General features: G+C 39.7%; 1 protein-coding gene across 6 annotated transcripts in view; it reads left to right on the forward strand.

The window, feature by feature from the left end:
• SAMD13 (sterile alpha motif domain containing 13) overlaps positions 1-24,266 on the forward strand; it is a 52,060-nt gene that overhangs the window by 9,900 nt on the left and 17,894 nt on the right. For all 6 annotated transcript variants that reach the window (XM_086390789.1, XM_086390790.1, XM_086390792.1 and 3 more), the window contains one exon: positions 23,074-23,185. In XM_086390789.1, the coding sequence (XP_086246915.1) occupies positions 23,074-23,185 (112 nt within the window). The remainder of the gene's footprint in view (positions 1-23,073; positions 23,186-24,266) is intronic.

Genomic DNA, 24,266 nt, shown 5'->3' on the forward strand with positions numbered 1-24,266 from the left:
GGCTGCAGTTTCATCCACCTCATTAGAACTGATTCAAATGTATTCTTTTTAATAGCTGAGTAATATTTCATCATGTATATGTACCACAGCTTTCTTATCCATTCGTCTGTTGATGGGCATCTAGGTTGCTTCCATGTCCTGGCTATTGTAAACAGTGCTGCGATGAACATTGGGGTACACATGTTTCTTTCAATTCTGGTTTCCTCAGTGTGTATGCTCAGCAGTGGGATTGCTGGGGGAAATTTTCAACTGTTATTTTTTAAATTTTCTTTGGTCTTTCTCCACTTCTCCTTTGGGGACTCCGGTTATAGGTTTATTTGATCACTTGATATTGCCCCACAATTCACTGATACCCTGCTAATTTTTTTCCCAGTCTTTTTTCTGTGTTTCATTTTTGGATAGTTTCTATTGCTTTTCCTTAAGTTCACTAATCTTTTCTTCTGAAATGTATAATCTCTTGTTAATCCCACCCAATGCATTTTTCATTTCAAACAAGTTTTCATCTCTAGAAGTTCAGCTTGGTCTTTTAAATCTTTCATGTCTTCACTTTACATATCCTTCCCTCTAGCTTCTGAACGTATGAAATATAGTCATAAAATTGTTTCAATGTCCTTGTCTACTAATTCTATCACTTCTCAGTCGATTTCAGTTGATTGGTTTTTCTTTTCACTATGGGTCATATTTTTCTGCTTCTTTGTACGCTTGGTAATTCTTTATTGAAAATTAGGTGTTTTGAATTTTGCCTTGTTGAATGTTTGATAATTTTGTATTCCTGTAAATATTCCAGATCTTTGTCCTGGGATGTGCTTGAATTAGTTGGAAACAAGCAATTGATCCTTTGAAGCCTTATTTTATTAATAAGTGTTGTTAGTCAAGACTAGAGCTGTATTTACCCTTTTTTTCCCCCTTTTATTGAAGTAAGACCCACATTTCTACTCTAACCAATACTCCTGAATGATGCGATATTCCTCTCTGGAAGATAGAAACAAGCACTGTTCCCAACTCTGTGTGATCTCTAAGGATTTTTGTCTCTAATTCTTTTTCATGATTCTTTCCCCAGCTTATTTCTTCATGTGTATGTGATAATCAGTACTCCACTGAGCACTTGAAGGGAAACTTCTACACATCTCCAGAGTTCCCTCTCTGTAGCTGTCTCCTCTCTGGAACTCTGCACCCGGGCACAGCCTAAAATCTCTCTTCAGGCAGTAAGCGGCCAGGGCTACATGCTTGTTCCCACCCTTCAGGGACCACTATTCTTTACTGCCTGTGTCCAGTGCCTTGAGTGCCAGTTTCATACATCTTGTCAATTTTTTAGTTGTTTTAGGCAGAAGTGTAGTTCTGGGCCCCATGACTCCACCTTGATCAGAAATAGCAGTCTCAGTTTATATAGCAAGTGGCTATTGGCTAACCTGTTGGCCAAGATAGAGTTAGATTATAATACTGAATCCCTAAAACATAGAGTCTTAAGGCTCTCTCTGAGATCTGCTCAAACTGGGATCACAGTTGCTTCCATTTTGTTTTCCAGGCATGGAAAATAAAGTTGCTTTATTAGACAATGTACTTCACAAAGGATCATTTCCAAAGAAGCCTAGGATAATGACCTATTCACTGGCCGTGTGCTACTGCTCAGAGCTTTAGTTTTACAAGGCTATTGTTTATGGAGTCCTTTCTCTGTGTCTAGCACTTTGTGTGAGCCTTGTTAATCCTCACAACCATATTTTGAGGTATGTGCTATAATTCCCATTTTATAGTGGAGAAAACGAAAGCTCCAGGAGGTAAAAGACCTTCTAAGAGTTCATTGCTTATAAGTCCTGATGTTGGTATTTAGGTTTAAAGTCTGGCATTGAAGCCTGAGCCCTTTCTTCTGCACTGGGGTGACTAGGTTTTCAAAGGTAGCTTTCAGTCTCTTTCACCAGAGGCACAGCTCTCACTCCCAGGGGGCTATAGAAGCCTAAGTACCCAAGATTTGTAAATGATGGAAACATTCAATACTATGACCATAACTTAACAAAGACAGGACTTCCCTTTTCAAAATGGCATATTTCTTCTAAGTATAAGATATATCATAAGTCTGTTCTAAGTTATGCTAGGCAGTGTTTCTCAAAGTGAATTTGTATCACTTGGAGGGCATGTTAAAATACAGGCAGCTGGGCCACACCTCCAGAGTTTCTGTTCGGTACATCCCAAAGGCCTGGGAACTTGTGTTTTAACATGTTCTCTGGTAGTGTTGATGCTGATGTCCAGTGGCTTTGGAAAACAATTTGGCATTATTTCCCAGTGTTGAACCATGAAATATTTTATAACTCAACAAGTCCATTTCTGGATATATGTTAGTGCCAGATATATACTAGAAATGACATTTGAACCATAGATGTAATTTAACATTTTCTGGTGGTCATATTTAAACAGATGAAATTAATTTTAATATAGTTTATATTTGACTGAAAATACCCAGGATGTTATCATTTTTAAATGTAGTCAATATAGCACATTATTAATGAAATAGTTTATATTTCTGTGCTAAATTTTATCAGTGCACTATATATTTTACACTTAGAGTATGTTTCAGTTTGGATGGAAAAATTTTATTATAAATATCTGATCTCTATTAGATTTCATAAAATTTGTGATTGAAAAAGTAGAATCACATACCTAAATAATTCTTAAAAGTCTCAATAAATGAATCAAGTACCAAAAATTATTTTCCTTTAATACGTTTGTGTACATTGACACAACTTGTTCTTCTTCTATTTTGTATATTTCCTTTTTGTTCATTTATTTGTCTGCACCAGGTCTTAGTTGTGGCATGTGGGATCTAGCTCCCTGACCGAGGATCGAACCTGGGCCCCCTGCATTAGGGACGGGGAGTCTTAGCCACTGGACCACCAGGGAAGTTCCTGGTTCTTCTCTTTTAGATTTGACTTGACTTGGAAGCAATAGCGTATCCTTTCAAAACTAAGTTAAATTTGCTGATACTCAAAAAAATCATATTGTTAGCATTAAATTCAAAAGTGTATTACATAAATTTATAAGACATATAAATTTATCCAATAAATCATTCTTCAAATTTCTCTTAAAATTGATTTGTGTTAGAAAGATGTGTAAAATTATTTTTATTATACTCTGAAAAGTTACAATTTCAACACAAAATTTTGTGCCTCTTTACCTAGGTTACAAATCAGCATTTCCTTTTTTTTCTTTTTCAGGAGCTTCAAATTAATCTCATTTACATGTAGTCTGATACATCAATGAGAAAATACGAATTTCTCTGCCATTTTTTGTCTTTAATTATTGAATATTTGGAAAGCATTTTTTGTTTTAATGAAATCTTGAATTGGACTTAACAATACAATAAGTCTTTGTATATTTCTTCTATAACTTAACGAGTATTGGCAAAGAACACAGATCTTTAAATGTGCTCTGTTTCTTTTAAGAGTTGCATTGTTCGGCATTGATCTGTGGCATTTACAAATATTTATGGAATGATTTAACAATGGCATTCTTGACACACTTCAGGAGTCCGCTTCAAAAAACCGAACACATGTATCATACAGTAGAATGAAGCAATGAAATACGTCTCCTGTTTTAAAAGTATATTAAAACCAGATTTTTTTAAACTTAGTGTGGCTGAAGTACCATCTACCAGGATAGGATTTAATTTTTTCAAATCTAGCTGAAGTTATTCTTCAACAAATATAAAACATTTAAAATATTTAAATAGGAATTCAGTTTTTCAGGCCATAAATTGATAACATTTCTTCTTAAATTTGGAAGTCTTCTGAGATAAAGCAGACTCCAAGTATGAACTTGGCAGTGTCTTTGATGTTATGGGCTTCCCTTGTGACTCAGATGGTAGAGTCTGCCTGCAATGCAGGAAACCCGGGTTTGATCCCTGGGTCAGGAAAATCCCCTGGAGAAGCGAATGGCTACCCACTCCAGTATTCTTGCCTGGAGAAGTCTATGGACAGAGGAGCCTGGCATGTTACAGTCGGTGGGGTCACAAATAGTCAGACATGACTGAGTGACTAACACTTTTCACTTTTGATGTTGCACTACTCATCTAAAGCTAAAGAAAAGTAGTTGTGTTTTTCCAAATTTGAACCAATCGATCTTAGATACTGTTAAAAAGATCTTACATTCTTCGGGCAATTGTTTGATGGCATGATTGAAAAATGTCTCACTTTTGATGAACTGCCTTTTTAGTATTTTATCATAATATTCTAAAAACTGAATATAACAACATAGCTATTGAAAAAACTGTGTTCTTTTTTTGTGCTAGAATCCAAGTTGTTTATAGCTGGGCAAATTTATGAGCTCAGATTCTGTTTAAAATCACTTCAAAATGTTTTGTTGGACGTTGAATTTTGATTACAGGTGTCTAATGTTATTAGCTCTTTTTGACTGTTGAGAAGCAAGTTACCAAATTCACTATGTCTTTGCTAAAAATGTCACTTAATGTTTATCCATTTTTCTTTTTTTTTTTTTGTCTTGGTATTTTTCCTTAGGTTGGGTGTTTTTTTTTTTTTTAATTTTATTTTATTTTTAAACTTTACAATATTGTATTAGTTTTGCCAAATATCGAAATGAATCCGCCACAGGTATACCTGTGTTCCCCATCCTGAACCCTCCTCCCTCCTCCCTCCCCATACCCTCCCTCTGGGTCGTCCCAGTGCACCAGCCCCAAGCATCCAGTATCGTGCATCGAACCTGGACTGGTGACTCGTTTCATACATGATATTATACATGTTTCAATGCTGTTCTCCCAAATCTCCCCACCCTCTCCCTCTCCCACAGAGTCCATAAGACTGATCTATACATCAGTGTCTCTTTTGCTGTCTCGTACACAGGGTTATTGTTACCATAAACAGCTTTTTTCCTTTTGCTCTGCTCCAACGAATTGCAATTGCTGTTCATCATGAAATTTCCAATATACTTTGAGTCAGGCTCCTTTTTTCTTTACTGTTCTGACTCTGGTGCTAGTTTCTGCATCTCCTTTTGATTCTGCATCAGTGGTATGCCTCCTTTTTACATTTTAAAATGTATCCATACTTACTTTTAACTAAAATATTTTATTGCAATTAAAATTGTAAGATTATTAATTACCAATTACAACATACAAAGAGAGTCTTATAACCTGTGCTGTCGGCATCAAACACATTACAATATCACATGGGTGCATAGAAAAGATCATTTATCCTGAATCAATGTATAGATGCCAACTGGATTGCCATGTGTTTATGTGTAAAACTAGAGAAAGAGAGCTGCATCTGATTGAACTTCAAAGTAGTTTCTAGGCACTGCAATGGTTAAAGGGAAATGTTATCACACCAAAACAATGAAGTTGTGTTGATCAGAAACATAATTTACTTTAATTCGGGTTTTTAAATTTAAACTAGTTAAAATGAAAAACCCAATTTCTTAGTTGGATTTTTAATGCTCAACAGCCACCTGTGTTTAGAGGCTACAATATTGCACAGGTTATAGCCAAAACAAGCTCTTGCACACATGCATGGGGAGAAAGGTTAAATGAATATGGGGTTGGGGAGGATGATTCCCTCAGGTCAGGGATGCAGGGGTGGGATGGATATAAGCATTGTCAAGATTATAGTTTTTTTAAAAAATATTATAGCTTCTATTTTGCATGATGGATTCATGGTGATTATTAAGTTTTAAAATAATTAAATAATTAAGAGGGAGCCATCTTAATAGTTTGGGGTATGTTCTTCTAGACAGTTTCTATATAGAGCTCTCTGTATCCATATATATGTGTGCTGTGCTTAGTCACTCTGTCATTTCCGATGCTTTGTGACCCTATGGACTGCAGCCCGCCAAGCTCCAAGCCCGCCAAGGACTCTCCAGGATACCACTCCAAGAATACTGGAGTGGGTAGCCATTCGCTTCTCCAGGGGATCCTCCCGACCCAAGGATCAAACTCAGGTCTTTTGCATTGCAGGCAGATTCTTTACTGTCTGAGCCACCAGGGAAGCCCAATGTATATGGAGACATAAACTTTTATTGAACAAATGGGATCATAATGTTCTCTTTTTTAGGGATTTCAGAATCACAGATTTTGAATTAATCAAAACTTTGGTACATGACACTCTTGCTATTGATCTATGTTTAATCATGTAGAATTTTCAATAAATTATAAAAAATTCTAGGTGTTTCACATATATGTGCATATCTATACAACTTACAAGTATACATGTGAATATTTTTCCCCATTCATTTAGTCTTATTACTCCATTTTTCATCAGTTGGTCTTTTATCCCTTTTTTCCTTTTCTTCTAGGAGGGAGGAGGAACTAATATTCCCACACACAATAGATGCTTTTAGTAAGTTGGCAGCTTTTCAAGTGGTTTATCTCCCCACCATCACCAACCCCTCACCCCACGGTGGAGAAGCTCTACTGCAATAGAATGCTCACAGCAACAAAGCTTAGCAACCTTCAAAAGAAGCTATTTCTTATTAAAATCATGCCTTTTCTTGCTCATGTATCTCACCGTCTTCTTCTGCCTTTGTGTTCAGTTGGTTGTTTTATTATGAAGCAAAGACTAAATTTTGGAACTAACATTTCTTTTATAATTAGTAAAGTGATACTTTTCTTAGTAATGAATATTGGAAAGTTTTCAACTCACTTTAATATTGAAATACTAGCTTTTAAACATTGAGATATAATTTTCATATAATGTATCAGTTTCAGATATACCACATAATAATTCATTATTCACCACGATAATTCAAATGTTCACCACGATGACTGTAGTTAACATGAATCACATACACAGTTAAAGTTTTTTCTTCTGATAAGAATTTTTAAGATCTACTGTCTTTAACAACTTTCGAATATACAGTACAGTATTATTAGTTATAGTCACCATGCTGAATGTTACATCCCCATGAATTACTTATTTTATAACTGGAAGTTTGTACATTTTGACCACTTTCACCCATTTAGTGCTCTGCAACCCCTCCCCTCACCTCTGGCAACCACCAATCTGTTCTCTGTATCTTTGGTTTTGGATTTACTTTTTTTGAATATTTTATTTTTAGATTCCACATATAAGTGAGATTATGTATTTGTCTTTGGCTGACTTATTTGACTTGCAGAGGGCATTTAAAATGCCCTCACATTCAATTTATATTGTCAAAAATGACAAGACTTCCTTTTTATGGCTGAATACTATTATATTCTATATATATATATACACATACACACACACACACACACACACACACACCACATTTTCTTTATTTTCCGGTGATGGACACTCAGATGGCTTTCATGTCTAGGCTATTGTAAATAGTGATGTAATGAATGTGAGGGAGCTATATCTTTTTGATTTAGTGTTTTTCTTTCTTTTAGTTAGATGCCCAGAAGCAAAATTGCTGAATTGTATGGTAGTTCTGTTTTTAATTTTTTTCAGGAACCTACCTCCTATTTTCCATACTACAATTCTACCAATAATGCATAAGGGTTCCCTTTTCCACATCTTTGCCAGCATTTGTTATCTCTTGTTTTTTTCTTATGCCTTTCTAAAGGGCATAAGATACTTCCTTATTGTTTTGGTTTGCATTTCCCTGATGATTAATGGTTCAGTACATCTTTTCATATACCTGTTGGCCATCTGCGTATCTTCTTTGGAAAAAATGTCTATTCAAATCCTCTGCCCATTTTTAAATTTGATTGTTTATTAATATTTATTTTTACTGTGGAGTTATATGTATTCTTTATGTATTTTGGATTTGCAAGTATTTTCTCCTGTTCAGTAGGTTGCCTTTGCACTTTGTTGGTTCTGTTTGCTCTGCAGAAGATTTTTAGTCTAATATAGTCCCACTTGTTTATTTTTGCTTTTGTTGCCCCTGTTTTGGGAGTCAGATCCAAAAAAAAAAAAAAATCATCGCCAAGACTGATGTCAAAGAGCTTACCACTTATGTTTTCTTCTACAGGCTTTATAGTTTCAGGCCTTACATTCAAATCTTTGACCCACTTTGAATTAATTTTTCTATGTGGTATAAGGTAGTGTTCCAGTTTCATTCTTTTGCACATCGTCCTCTTGTTTTTCCAGCACCATTTATTGAAGAGACTATCTTTTCCCCTTTGTATATTCTTGGCTCATTTGTCATTAATTAATTGGCCATATGTGCATTAATACTAACTTTTGAAATAGCCCTCTCTGAGGACTGTTAACTATTAAATATTAAGCTAATTATTAAATTTAAAGAAGTTGTCATTCTTAATGTGAATTACAAGATTAGGAAGTGAATGATAGAAGTAAGATATTAGGATAACGTTAGAAATTATTATTGGTATTACTAGAATTTCTACTGGTATTGCTAGAATTTTTAGGTAGGGCTTCCCTGGTGGCTCAGATGGTAAAGAATCTGTCTACAATACATGAGACCTGGGTTCGATCCCTGGCTTGGGAAGATCCCATGGAGAAGGACATGGCAACCCACTCCAGTATTCTTGCCTGAAGAATTCCACAGACATCAGAATTCAGGTGGCTACAGTCCATGTGGTTGCAAAGAGGTAGACACAACTGAGTGATTAACATGCCAAATTTCAAAACTCTGACTTCATTGTAGAATTATTAAAGAGACCTTTCATATAACAAAAATAACAATAGCTACCATTACTTACCTCATTAAAAAAAAATCCAGCAATGTTTATGTGTATAGCAACCCACATATCAGTCAGGCATCTAATTCTAAGGGAATCAGTCACATCTAGGGTTAAATAAATAACTTCACAGGATATTTATTTATTTGCCTGGAAGTCCTGCAAGGTTCCTTAGGGAAGGAGGAAGAGGAAGCTGTTAGAAGTAATTGTGCATCTGATCACTGGCTTCAGCTTTTGTTCATTTACTCGTATTCCTGTCCTTTTGTGTTGTCAAGTAAATAATCAGCAGTCCTTAGATGTGTGTTTTTTAAAAGCAAGGAGGAGATTGCAAACAGCTTGCTGCAACCAGACTCCACAACCATACTGTTTGAGTCTACCTGCTTGAGTGGGGGCTCCTGGCACGCTGTTCTTTCCAGGGAACAGCAGTCTGGAACAGGGAGTGATCTCAATGTAAGATTCCACTCTACTAAACACATGGGAGAATAAAATAAAGCTCCCAAGATGTTTAAGTGGCTAAATATCAAATACTTCTTAACAGATAGTTTGTTAGAAAGAAAGGAAGAAAGGGAGGGAGGGAGAGAGAGAAGGAGGAAAAAAGAAGGAAGAAGAAAAGAGAAAGAGAAAGGAGAAGGGGGGAGTGGAGAGGAGAGGGGGAAAGTGAGCCACTAATTCAGACATGCAACATGACCTTTCTAATCAGAATCTGATGTCGTAACCCTTCTGTGGATACATTTGGTAGGATAAGTCAGGGTGCTATATGTATGGATTCTTGAATCAGAGAATATATGGTAGTTGATAGTGATACTTGTAATTGGTAGTTTTATTTTTCTTCAGTTCAGTTCAGTTGCTCAGTCGTGTCTGATTCTTTGTGACCGCATGAATCAGAGCATGGCAGGCCTCCCTGTCCATCACCAACTCCCGGAGTTCACTCAGACTCATGTCCATCAAGTCGGTGATGCCATCCAGCCGTCTCATTCTCTGCCGTCCCCTTTTCCTTCTGCCCCAATCCCTCCCAGCATCAGAGTCTCTTCCAATGAGTCAACTCTTCGCATGAGGTGGCCAAAGTACTGGAGTTTCAGCTTTAGCATCATTCCTTCCAAAGATCACCCAGGGCTGATCTCCTTCAGAATGGACTGGTTGGATCTCCTTGCAGTCCAAGGAACTCTCAAGAGTCTTCTCCAGCACCACAGTTCAAAAGCATCAATTCTTCAGTGCTCAGCTTTCTTCACGGTCCAAATCTCACATCCATACATGACCACTGGAAAAACCATAGCCTTGACTAGACGGACCTTTGTTGGCAAAGTAATGTCTCTGCTTTTGAATATGCTATCTAGGTTGGTCATAACTTTTCTTCCAAGGAGTAAGCGTCTTTTAATTTCATGGCTGCAGTCACCATCTGCAGTGATTTTGGAGCCCAGAAAAATAAACTCTGACACTGTTTCCCCATCTATTTCCCATGAGATGATGGGACCAGATGCCATGATCTTCGTTTTCTGAATGTTGAGCTTTAAGCCAACTTTTTCACTCTCCTCTTTCACTTTCATCAAGAGGCTTTTCAGTTCCTCTTCACTTTCTGCCATAAGGGTGATGTCATCTGCATATCTGAGGTTATTGATATTTCTCCATGCAATCTTGATTCCAGCTTGTGCTTCTTCCAGCCCAGCGTTTCTCATGATGTACTCTGCATATAAGTTAAATAAGCAGGGTGACAATATACAGCCTTGACGTACTCCTTTTCCTATTTGGAACCAGTCTGTTGTTCCATGTCCAGTTCTAACTGTTGCTTCCTTACCTGCATATAGGTTTCTCAAGAGGCAGGTCAGGTGTTCTGGTATTCCCATCTCTTTCAGAATTTTCCACAGTTTCTTGTGATCCACACAGTCAAAGGCTTTGGCATAGTCAATAAAGCAGAAATAGATGTTTTTCTGGAACTCTCTTGCTTTTTTGATGATCCAGCGGATGTTGGCAATTTGAGCTTTGCTTCCTCTGCCTTTTCTAAAACCAGCTTGAACTTCAGGAAGTTCACGGTTCACGTATTGCTGAAGCCTGGATTGGAGAATTTTGAGCATTACTTTACTAGTGTGTGAGATGAATGCAATTGTGTAGTAGTTTGAGCATTCTTTGGCATTGCCTTTCTTTGGGATTGGAATGAAAACTGACCTTTTCCAGTCCTGTGGCCACTGCTGAGTTTTCCAAATGTGCTGGCACATTGAGTGCAGCACTTTCACAGCATCATCTTTCAGGATTTGAAAGAGCTCAACTGGAATTCCATCACCTCCACTAGCTTTGTTCATAGTGATGCTTTCTAAGGCCCACTTGACTTCACATTATAGGATGTCTGGCTCTAGGTGAGTGATCATACCATCGTAATTATCTTGGTCATAAAGATCTTTTTTGTACAGTTCTTCTGTGTATTCTTGCCACCTCTTCTTAATTTCTTCTGCTTCTGTTAGCCCACCCTCATGACCACATTTAACCTTAATTGCTCTATCTCCGAAAAGCCCTTGCCCACACTGAGGGTTAGGACTTCAGCATAGGAATTTTGGGGGTCAGGTGGACACAATTCAGTCTTAACATATTTTCTTATGATAAAAGTTTGGTTATGTTTGGTTATTCCCTTAAATAAATGACAACTTGGGTTAAGGATTGAATCTGTTCAATTTACCATTTGTGCATTGTAAATAGCTACCTTAAGGAAGTATACATTTCAAAAGAGTAAGATGAGCAAAACTTAGAGTCAGCTAATCATATCATCATATTTTAAATGTGATAACAACAAGGAGTTCCTATCAAAGTCAGCAGAATTCACAAACATGCATTATATATTTTCTATACATTAGTAGCTCGAAGGGTTGCTGTTTTCTACATAGATTCTGGTGTGCTACTGATATTCCTACAAAGGAAAACCGAGTTTGTTAAAGCATTAAAGCCATAGTCAGTCCTTTGGAATAGTGACCACTGTGCCTGGCTCAGAGCAGGGAGGGGGAGCTCTGCAGGCCGTCTGTATGCAGTTGTCTTTAATATTATTACGGGAGTATGAAACATTCCTATGTTTATGTGTAGTGTGAATGTGGGTGTGAATTGTATCTGATAGCAAATAATATACAAAAATGCATGGAATCCTGTTGAGAGGAATGTCTTTATTTCCTCCAGGTCAGAGGTCTTTATTTGTACTAGGAAGTTGAGAACAGGTGGGGGAAAAGGCAGATTTGTTTTCAGAAAAATGAAGTGGGGTGTTTGGGAGACATTCCAGCAGAGGAATGCCAAGGACAGAGTGCCCTGTGATTTCAGAGGAAACGCATGAGCCTGAGGGAAGATGTCTCTTAGGAAAGAAATGATGCAGGAAGACTGACCTCCCTGTTCCTGGGACCTGATCCTGATGTTGCTCTGGATTCAGGGCTCCACACACCTAATACAGCCTGACTCACACTGCCCTCCCTCCCTCCCTCCATTCCTCTTCTTCTTTAACTGCTCTTTGTAATAAGGCAGGGAACATGTTAAAACCATTCTTCATCATGCAGCTGACTTGAGATTTTCCTTTTCACTAGACTGCAAGTTCCCAAGCCTTATTAATTGCCAGACTCGTCGTGAGCAGGTGAAACTTAATTGATAATGGGAATAAAAGATCGGTTGGGTTTATTAGGAAGGAGATGTTTAACCAGTATCGATTTTAAATAAGTAGAGTTCTAACCCTTAAAAGCTGAACAAACAGGGTTTTGAGTAGCATAACCAAAGCTGTGGATATGGGAAGGTCCAGGATGTTGACTGGTTGGATTTCAGTACAAACTTGGAATGGGAAAGAAGCCTGGAAAGTTATGTTTGAATTAAATCCCTGAGTGCCAAATATACAGAAGAGCTATTTGCTCTTTCAGTACTTTTGTTGCTTGGGTATGTGGCAGTGAAATGCAGTCAACTCTTACATAGCTGGATATTAAAAAATGAAAAATGTCCTGTCAGGAAACTTTGAATCATCCTTTCTCTTTGTCTGGCTGTCTTTAAGCCAGATACCTACTTGTTAGGATGAAGGGAGAGGGAGAAAAAAAAATGGAGATAAACTGAAAGCTCATTTGGTTGCTTCATCCTTAGCTATGTCCATAGGCCAAGAGATCAATGTTGATTTATTGTGATCAAATTTATATTGCTTTTAGCCAAAGGCTGTTTTAAGATATGACCAAAGAGTAGGTTAATATAATTTGAAAAGTAAGTTATCAAGATCAAAATAGTACAAAGTTCAAGTGTATTTCTGAGTGGAAACACAAGTAACATTGAGAATTAGCTTTATAAAAGGAGTAGCATGATAAATAAATGTCACCGTAATATATTAACTAATCGAAAGTAAGTTTTGCTCTGAACTTTAAAGTTGAAATGCAATCAATAGGTATAACAGGGTTTTGAAGTCCCATATGGGCTGTATTTATCCAGAGTTTCCTTCTGGTCTTATCAACCTTCAGAATCTATTCTAACTATCATGAAATATACACACTAAATTCCAAGAAAGAGTTTCGAATATTTTTCACCTGTTTCCATGAATAAAATTAAAGGGGAATGGGCACTTCTGCTGCTAGCACTTCAAATTATCATGTGCCAACATGAAAACATTCACCATAAGGTCATAATCTGCATGTATCTGCCAAATTTGTTATTTATTGCATTTCTGTCCTCACGGTTGTGTCTCTTTGGCTCTCTCTAAAAGTGAGGTGATTGTTTAATTAAGGGATAATCAGTTCCCAGTGTGAAGTATTCATGCATGATATAATTCTTATCCATACATGATGTTCCCAATCATATGCACAGGGACTGAAAGGAGACAGTGTTAAATGGGAACATTGATTCGAATAAGTGATGGGACTGGAGACAAATTCTGCTGTTCATTTCTTGCTAGTCTTTTTTATAATAAGGAAAAAATGCATATATATATTTTCAAAGTCTCCATGCCTGGAAAAATATTCATGAATTTATCATCTTTATATTTACATTATATTCTAGGAAATATTTTGCTGTGACAATAATAATAAATACCAAATGATAATGGAACTGTTATATCTGCCATCTCATTTCATTAGCAAAATTAGCAGCCGTAAAGGGAACCACCATCTGGGAGCTGTTTCAAACAGCACCATTTAAATTCCTCCTGGAGTTTGACATGGACATGTTTGTTATAAGAAAGATTTGTAGAGAATGGCCCATTTAAAAGGGAACAGAGCATCTGAGTTTGGCCACAAATAACAGTCCTTGAGGAAACATATGGCTTTCCCAGTGGGGAAAGGTGACGCTTAAATCCATCCTCTGAAATGTTCTCATCATTTTTTCTGGCCTTGGCACTCTGGCCTCCTGAACCCCCACCATCATGGGCCTTGGACCACCTCTAGGTTTCTTCTTAATACTCTTGCTGAAACCACTGGACAATTCTGCAGACAATTCTCCTCTCAGGGAGGACCTGAGTGTTTGTTTGAAGCAAGTGATGCCTTTCAGAATTGCATTAAAAATTTTCAAGTATCCTAGTCAAGCAGCATTCTCCAGGCCCTCCGGTGCATGCATCCTCAGAAGCACCAGTTCATTCCCCCAATTCTAACACTTAGAGTACGCTGTTTACATGTCTGCTTCCCCTCACCAGAGTGCCGGTTCCGTGAAGGATATGCGTGCCTATCCTCGTAACCTGTCTCTAAGCACAGCACTGAGACGACAGTAGGCTTTTAGTAAACATTTATTGTATCAGTAAGTATGGGCTGGAAAAAGAATTGATATGGAGACAAACAGGTATGGAATTCAATCCTGGTTTTATATACTATGTGATATGCAGTGAGTTCTTAACCTTTCTGAGCCTTAGTTTCCTGAAAATCAGGTCACAGTAGCCAGTTTACAAGGAGCTAGAAGACTGACAATAGGTTATAAGTGAAAAGCCTATTGTAGACTGTAAGTACCCTCTGGATGTTAGTCCATTAATGTAAAAGATCTTTGCTGTGTATCAACTGTATATTCCAGTCCAACCAGTGCTGGGTGCTGGAGAGATGCAGAGATGGAGACAGTTTCTCCTTTCAAGATGTGTGTGGTCTAACATTGTGATTTTTATGTTACTTTGTCTTTTGAGCTAATCAGCTGTAACTTAAGTGGATCAGACGTTCCCCTAGATTCTTCTGTAAGGATCCCCTCGCCCTAAGTAGGAGACTTTCCTCATTACTCTTGCTCTTCATGGTAGGCTGCCAGCACTTTTGCAAAGCCTTTGTTCTCTGCTATGATGCTAGTACTCAAGAATATTTCAGAACTGAGGAAGTGATGATGTCATATCCCAGCAGAATAAGAATCAGGAAAGGCTCCCATCCTAAAATTACAATGTAGCATACTTTGTATGTATATATATTATATATATATATATATATAATATTTGTATGTATAGATGTAGAAGCTCTATACAGTCAGCAAAAACAAGACCAGGAACTGACTGTGGCTCTGATCATGAACTCCTTATTGACAAATTCAGACTTAAATTGAAGAAAGTAGGGAAAACCACTAGACCATTCAGATATGACCTAAATCAAATCCCTTACGATTATACAGTGGCAGTGAGAAATAGATTCAAGGCATTATATCTGAAGAACTATGGACGGAGGTTCATGACATTGTACAGGAGGCAGTGATCAAGACCATCCCTAAGAAAAAGAAATGCAAAAAGGCAAAATGGTTGTCTGCGGAGGCCTTACAAACAGTTGAGAAAAGAAGAGAAGGTAAAGGCAAAGGAGAAAAGGAAAGATATACCCATTTGAATGCAGAGTTCCAAAGAATAGCAAGGAGAGAGAAGAAAGCCTTCCTCAGTGATCAATGCAAAGAAATAGAGGAAAACAATAGAATGGGAAAGACTAGAGATCTCTTCAAGAAAATTAGAGACACTAAGGGAACATTTCATGCAAAGGTGAGCACACTAAATGACAAAAATGGTATGGACCTAACAGAAGCAGAAGATATTAAGAAGAGGTGGCAAGAATACACAGAAGAACTATGCAAAACAAAGTCTTCATGACCCAGATAACTACGATGGTGTGATCACTCACCTAGAGCCAACATCCTGGAATGTGAAGTCAAGTGGGCCTTAGGAAACGTCACTACAAACAAAACTAGTGGAGGTGATGGAATTCCAGTTGAGCTCTTTCAAATCCTAAAAGATGATTCTGTGAAAGTGCTGCACTCAATATGCCAGCAAATCTGGAAAACTCAGCAGTAGCCACAGGACTGGAAAAGGTCAGTTTTCATTCCAATCCCAAAGAAAGGCAACGCCAAGGAACGCTCAAACTACCTCACAATTGAACTCATCTCACACACGAGAAAAGTAATGCTCAAAAATATCCAAGCCAGGCTTCAACAGCCAGTGAACCGTGAACTTGCAGATATTCAAGCTAGACTTAGAAAAGGCGAGGAACCAGAGATCAAATTGGCAACATCTATTGGATCATCGCAAAAGCAAGAGAGTTCCAGAAAACCATCTACTTCTGCTTTTATTGACTATGCCAAAGCCTTTGATTGTGTGGATCACAAAAAACTGTGGATAATTCTTTAAGAAATGGGAATATCATACCACCTGACCTGCCTATTGAGAAATCTGTATGCAGGTCAAGAAGCAACAGTTAGAATGGGACATAGAACAGCAGACTGGTTCCAAATTGGGAAAGGAGTACTTCAAGATTGTATATTGTCACCCTGCTTATTTAACTTATATGCAGAGTACATCATGTGAAATGCTGGGCTGGATGAAGCACAAGCTGGAATCAAGATTGCATGGAGAAATATCAATAACCTCAGATATGCAGATGATACCACCCTTCTGGCAGAAAGTGAAGAAGAACTAAAGGGCCTGTTGATGAAAGTGAAAGAGGAGAGTGAAAAACTTAAAGCTCTACATTCAGAAAACTAAGATCATGACATCTGGCCCCAACACTTCATGCCAAATAGATGGGGAAACAATGGAAACAGTAACCGACTATTTTCTTGGGCTCCAAAATCACTGCAGATGGTGACTGCAGCCATGAAATTAAAAGACATTTACTCCTTGGAAGAAAAACTATGACCTACCTAGAAAGCATATTAAAAAGCAGAGACATTACTTTACCAACAAAGGTCCATCTAGTCAAAGCTGTGGTTTTTCCAGTAGTCATGTATAGTTATGAGAATTGGACCATAAAGAAAGCTGAGCTCCGAAGGATTGATGCTTTTGAACTGTGGTGTTGGAGAAGATTCTTGAGAATCCCTTGGACTTCAAGGAGATGCACCAGTCAGTCTTAAAGGAAATCAACCCTGAATATTCTTTGGAAGGACTGATGCTGAAGCTGAAACTCTAGTACTTTGGCCACCTGATGTGAAGAACTGACTCATTGGAAAAGACCCTGATGCTGTAAAAGATTGAGGGCAGGAGGAGAAGGGGATGCCAGAGGATTAGATAGTTGAATGGCATCACCAAAGCGATGGACATAAGTTTGAGTAGGCTCCGGGAGTTGGTGATGGACAAGGAAGTCTGTCGTGCTGTAGTCCATGGGGTCGCAAAGAATGGGACACAACTCAGTGACAGAACTGAACTGATATTTTGTTATCACAATTTGATAGCTCTTCTTAATGAATAAAGGCAGCCAATTGAAGATAGCCACAGGGATGGTGAATTCAGATGTTTTCTGGGGGCACTTAAGAGTGTATTGGATGGGTCACTGTGCTTACTGCTAGAAGTGAGCTGATTAAAAAGCCTAAAAAATGTTTTAGAACAATGAACTCCTTTCCAAACATTTTTTCAAGCCTATCTTAAGCAAGAGAGGGAAGGTAAATGGTACCTAGAAAAGAGTCCTCAATGTCAGCTCATGACTGCTTATGCTGATAGGATGATGGAAAATCCCAGCATGATAATACCCCACTCCAGTACTCTTGCCTGGAAAATCCCATGGATGGAGGAGCCTGGTAGGCTGCAGTCCATGGGGTCGCTAAGAGTCGGACACGACTGAGCGACTTCACTTTCACTTTTCTCTTTCATGCATTGGAGAGGGAAATGGCAACCCACTCCAGTGTTCTTGCCTGGAGAATCCCAGGGATGGCGACGCCTGTTGGGCTGCCGTCTATGGGGTCTCACAGAGTCGGACACGACTGAAGCGACTCAGCAGCAGCAGCAGCAGCTTTAATTTGAAAATACATGTTAACACCCTAACATGTTAAGAATGTTAGGATGAAAAATAGTTTTTCCCTATGTGTTTTGCCTAAATGGTAGGAAAGCGTTGTGGGGGTGGGGGTGGGGAATCAGGGTGAGGTGAGGGACATGTGGCATGTGTGAGTGAGCAAGTACATGAGTGTGTGCACACAAGGGCAGTACTGACAGATTTACAATCTCTATGCCCAAAAGGGACCGTACCTCTAATTAGTAAGCATTGACTCTGTTTTTAAATTAAGTGTTGTGTTAATAAGTAATTGATCACATGTGCCATTGATTATGGAGAAGGCAATGGCACCCCACTCCAGCAGTCTTGCCAGGCAAATCCCATGGACAGAGGAGCCTGGTGGGCTTCAGTCCATGGGGTCGATAAGAGTCGGACACGATTGAGTGACTTCACTTTCACTTTTCACTTTCATGCATGGGAGAAGGAAATGGCAACCCACTCCAGTGTTCTTGCCTGGAGAATCCCAGGGACGGGGGAGCCTGGTGGGCTGCCATCTATGGGGTCACACAGAGTCGGCCACGACTGAAACGACTTAGCAGCAGTAGCAGGAGCCATTGACTAGTGACTCCTTTTTCTTTAGGAGAGAATTTTGTTGTTGTTATTGTTGTTTTAATTACTTTTTACTGGAGTATAATTGCTTTACAATGTATTAATTTCTACTGTACAGCAAAGTGAAACAGCCATACATATACATGTATCCCCTTTTTTGGATTCCCTTCCCATTTAGATCACCACAGAGCACTAAGTAGCATTTGATGAGCTACACAGTAGGTTCCCATTAGTTATCTACTTTATACATAATATCAGTAGTGTATACATGTCAGTCTTTATCTCCCAAATCATCCCACGCCCCACTTACAGCCTTGGTGTCCACACCTTTGTTTTATACATGTGTCTCTATTTCTGTTTTGCAAATAAGATCATCTACACCATGTATCTAGATTTTTTTAATCAAATATTTTAAGTTTCTACTATGAGCAAGACATTATTCTGAGGGTGAGGCAGAGGTACAGCTCAGCCCTTGACTTCTAGATATTTGAAGACTTTCAGAAATGCACAGACTCTGGGCAATTTTATTTCTATTGAAAGTAACATGAATCTTTTCAATTTGCACTGAATGTTGAATGTTTCCAAGCTTAGTTCCTGGACCCAGTTCTCCTTGTCCCCTCCCAAGGTTTCAAATGCCATCTGAACACTCTGACTCCCCACTGTGTACCTCTAGCCCACTTGTCTGCTTTGAGCTCCAGACCCATATTCCGCATTAAATCTCAACTTGGATGTAGATGGTACCCCGCACTCAGTGTGTCCAGCTAAACCTGGGGGTGTGGTCTAAGTGAAGTTACCACCATCCAGCCAGTTACAGGACACTTTCATCTCCTTAGTTCTCATGTCTAGTCCACCACTGGGCTCCTCAGGTGGTGCTCCTGGTAAAGAACCCGCCTGTCAATGCAGGTAGACATAGCAGACATGGCTCCAGTCCTTAGGTTGGGAAGATCCCCTGGAGGAGGGCATGGCAACTCACTCCAGTATTCTTGCCTGGAGAATCCCATGGACACGGGAGCCCAGCAGGCTACTATTCACACGGTTGCAAAGAGTTGGACACGACTGAAGCAACTGAGCGTGCAGGTACTTTGTTGTTCACTTGTTCAGTCGTGTCTGACTCTTTGCGATCTCATGGACTGCAGCATGCCAGGCTTCCCTGTGCTTCACCATCTCCCGGAGTCTGCCCAACTCATGTCCATTGAGTCGATGATGCATCCAACCATCTTGTCCTCTGTCATCCCCTTCTCCTCCTGCCTTCTCTCTTTCCCAGCAAGAGAGGTCTTTTCCAGTGAGTCAGCTTTTCAGACCAGGTGGTCAAAGTATTGGAACTTCAGCTTCAACATCAGTCCTTCCAGTGAACACCCAGGACTGATCTCCTATAGGATGGACTGGTTGGATCTGCTTGCTGTCCAAGGGACTCTCAAGAGGCTTCTCCAACACCACAGTTTGAAGGCATCAATTCTTCAGCTCTCGGCCTTCTTTATGGTCCAACACTCACATCCATATTTGACTACTGGAAAAACCATAGCCTTGACTAGACACACCTTTGTAGGCAAAGTAATATGTCTGCTTTTTAACATGTTTTCTAGGTTTGTCATAGTTTTTCTTCCAAAGAGCGAGCGTCTTTTAATTTCATGGCTGTAGTCACCATCTGCAGAAATTTTGGAGCCCATGAAAATAAAGTTTGTCACTGTTTCCATCATTTGCCCATCTTTTGCCATGAAGTAACAGGACCAGATACCATGATCTTAGTTTTTTGAATGTTGAATTTTAAGCCAGCTTTTTCACTCTCCTCTTTTACCTTCATCTAGAGGTTCTTTAGTTCCTCTTCGCTTTCTGCCATAACAGTTCTATCATCTACATATCTGAGGTTATTAACAGTTCTCCCAGCAATCTTGATTCCAGCTTGTGCTTCATCCAGCCCAGGATTTAACGTGATGTACTCTGCATATAAGTTAAATAAGCAGGGTGACAATATACAGCCTTGATGTACTCCTTTCCCAATTTGGAACCAGTTGATTGTTCCATATCCAGTTCCAGCTATTTCTTCTTGACCTGCATACAGGTTTCACAGGAGACAGGTAAGGTAGTCTGGTATTCCCATCTCTTTAAGGGTTTTCCAGTTTGTTGTGATACACAGAGTCAAAGGCTTTAACATAGTCAGTGAAGGAAAAGTAGATGTTTTCTAGAACTCTCTTGCTTTTTCTATGATCCAACGGATGTTGGCAATTTGATCTCTGGTTCCTCTGCCTTTTCTAAATCCAGCTTGGACATCTGGAAGTTCTTGGCCCATGTACTGTTGAAGCCTACCTTGGAGGATTTTGAGCATGCCCTTGCTAGCATGTAAAATGAGTGCAATTGTGCAGTAGTTTGAACATTCTTTGCCTTGCCTTTCTTTGGTATTGGAATGTAAACTGACCTTTTTCATTCCTGTGGCCACTGCTGAGTTTTCCAAATTTGCTGGGATTTTGAGTGTAGTACCTTAACAGCATCACCTTTTAGGATTGGAAATAGCACAGTTGGAATTCCATCACCTCTTCTAACTTTGTTCATTGTGATGCTTCCTAAAGCCCACTTGACTTTGCACTACAGGATGTCTGGCTCTAGGTGAGTAATCACACCATTGTGGCTATCTAGGTCATGAAAAATTCTTTTTTGTGTAGTTCTTCTGTGTATTCTTGCCACTTCTTCTTAATCTCTTCTGCTTCTGTTAGGTCCATACCGTTTCTGTCCTTTATTGTGCCCATCTTTGCATGAAATGTTCCCTTGCTATTTCTAATTTTCTTGAAGAAATCTCTAGTCTTTCCCATTCAATTGTTTTCCTCTGTTTCTTTGCATTGTTAATTGAAGAAGGCCTTCTTATCTCTCCTTGCCTTTCTCTGGAACTCTGCATTCATTGTGTATATCTTTCCCTTCCTCCCTTGCTTTTTGCTTCTCTTCTTTTCTCAGCTATTTGTAAGGCCTCCTCAGACAACCATTGTGCCTCTCTGCATTTCTTTTTCTTGGGGATGGTTTTGATCACTGCTTCCTGTACAGTGTTATGAACCTCTGTCCGTAGTTCTTGAGGCACTCTGTCTATCAGATCTAATCCCTTGAATCTATGCATGCACTAGTCCACCACTAGCTGTTGCTGATTCTGTTGGTTAAATACTTTTTAAATCCATATGTTTCTCTCCTTTTCTACAATAGTCTCAGTCACCATGAGCTCTTACTTGGTCCTGTCTTCTCTGGCTCCTCTCCAATACTCTTTTTTCCAGAAATGTGAGTCAGATCAGGTCACGCCCATTACCTCAGACCATTTAACAAATCCCATTGCTCCTAGACAAAAATTCAGAATCCTCAATGCGACATCCAAGACCAACATGGCTCTCTGTATGTATTCCTGTCAGAGAGCCTGAAATCATCTTTACCTGACTTCTTCATATGATTAACTTTCTGGCTGCTCTCTAGACCTTACCTGAAAAGAAACTTCCACAAGAAAGCTTCTCATAGGCCCTCCCACTGCCATAGGACAGAGTACCCATCCTTAGCTGCATTGCATGGCTATGCATTTGGTTGTATGATTGTGAGTCAGTGTCTACTCCCCCTGTGCTGTGTGCTCACAAAGTAAGGACTGTTCTGTTTTACTCACCAAATGTATTCCCAGTTGGAGGACTAGGAGAGGGCTTGGTCCTGAAGGACCTCCTGAGCCAGGTGAAGCTATTTGGAATTTATCCAAAGGGCAATGGGAAGCCTTTGAAAGTTTGGAAGCAGGGGACAATGTGATAGGATGTATACTCTAGAAGAATCACCGTGGACAAGGCGTAGAGAAATCCAAACAAGTACTCTTGAAACACAGAAATAAGCAGAGACACAGTAACTGCAGGTCCACTCTTTCTCTATTCCACCTTTCCTCCTCTCCTCTCCAAATCCAGTGAGGTTACCCAGATACCCTCTCAAACAAATGCTTGATCAATATCTAATTGCCTGAACATTGAGTGACTTCCTAACAACTTGGTTGATGCAAGGAATAATAAAGTGAGAACTGGTCCAGACCCAAATGTACATCTTCAGCCCACATCTCCCACTTTAGTAGAAAGTCTAGAGACTGTCTAATAAGCAGAGTATAATACAATGTGGAAAGTGCTCTGATAGGAGTTAGAATGGAGGTCTGGAACTCAGAGGCGGTTATAACTAATACACTTTCAGGTGGAGCAGAAAATGCCTCACAGGGACTGTGGCATTTGATCCAGTAGGAAGGATAGGATTTTTTCAGACAGCTGAGGGGGCCCTCAGTGGCTGGAACAGCACGTGAAGGGCATGGCTGTTGGGGAATGGCTTTAGCTCTGGATGGGGATGGGGGTGGGGAAAGTGGTGATGTGCTGGGGCCTTATTGTAGAAGGTCTGGTATTCTTAGTTCAGGAGTGTGAATATGATATTCTGGGCTGCCAGAAGTCACTGGACCACTCCGAATATCTCTAAATTAAAAAACAATACATGAGGGAATACTTTATATTAAAGGTTTATAGAAAAAGCAGTGACTGGGCCAGTGAGAGCAATGATCTTCTGAACCCAAGAAACATAAGAATGATTCTGGTCCTGAAGCATGTACCATGGGGTCTGGGCCCCTGGTTGCAGTGAGCTGACCCAGGCCTGCCCCCGGGAGACCGAGTGGGGACCTGGCCACACACGGTCGTGAGCATGCTCTGCCCTGATAGCCATCCTGATTGGTATTTTATTTTGCAGTTCCATGGAGAACGGGAGGCCACCGGATCCTGCAGACTGGGCCGTGATGGATGTTGTCAATTACTTCCGAATGGCAGGATTTGAGGAGCAAGCTAGTGCATTTCAGGAACAGGTAACTCAATCTAGAGAAATACACAATGAACATGATTGCCTCCCTTCCCCACAACAAGCAGAAGGGACTGAGAAGGAAAGGCATAGAGAGCAGTGAGGGATCAGTGATGCTCCAGGTCACCCCAGCCCCCGGGAAACTGAGAGGGTGGGGAAGGGAAGTATGGAAGTGACAAGCTAATGATTCCTTCCTGCAAGAGGAAAACCCAAGCTCTGAGACAGAGACATGGGTGCAGCTATAGAGAGGAGGTCCAAGTCTCATCTCCATCTGCATCTCAGAAAGCAGAACACAGAAAAAAGAGGAAAATGAGGGGTGAATCTGGCAGAGAGACACACTTCTGTCTGCTGCTGGCCTCTGCACCACCTGAGCTGTTAATTAAGCCTCCTCCAATTTGCTTGCTGGGTGCTGAGCAAAGTCGAATGGAAAGAACACAGGGTTTGGACTTCAATCCTGCTTCTTATAATTCTTTGTGATCCCAGGCAAGTTGTTATGACTCTCTGAGTCATGTTTTCACATCTGTAATACCAGGCTGTCAATGCCTAGGGTGGTATTTTGAGAGTTAAAGGGTGAAGGCACGGTGCCTAGGGTAGGTGCTGGCCCAACTTTGATGCCCCCCAAATGTGAATTTCCTCACTCAGATCCAGTGTTGGTACTGGAGAGATGGAGAGAAGAGCAGGGGATCCCTCCCAATTGTCTGGGTGATTCCTGGTTCCATTTTCCAGGCTGGACCAGCACTGCAAGGGATGGTTCTCAAAGGGCTTTGACCATGAGGAAGCAAATCAGGGTACATGTGATCACCACCAGACCAGCTCTGTAGGAAAACACAGAGTTCCCATTTCCCTGTCAATGAAGTCTGCAGTCTTCTAAGCATTCAGTTCACTTTTCTAATTTTATAATGTAATTGAGAGAATTATAAACTGAGCAATACATTTCGCTGCTTCTTGCACATCCCCTTAGCCATTTCTTTCTCTCTCAAGATAGGTTTGGATAAGTGCAGTTTTCTAATATCATGTTTTCTAATGAGATATATATCTTGTATTCTAATAAATATCTAATATCGTATGTAGACAAGTACACTTCTCTA

Source organism: Bos grunniens, chromosome 3, assembly GCF_055505025.1.
Source record: "Bos grunniens cultivar Pamir isolate PY7600 chromosome 3, Bosgru_T2T1.0, whole genome shotgun sequence".
NCBI classification, from domain to species: Eukaryota; Metazoa; Chordata; class Mammalia; order Artiodactyla; family Bovidae; genus Bos; species Bos grunniens.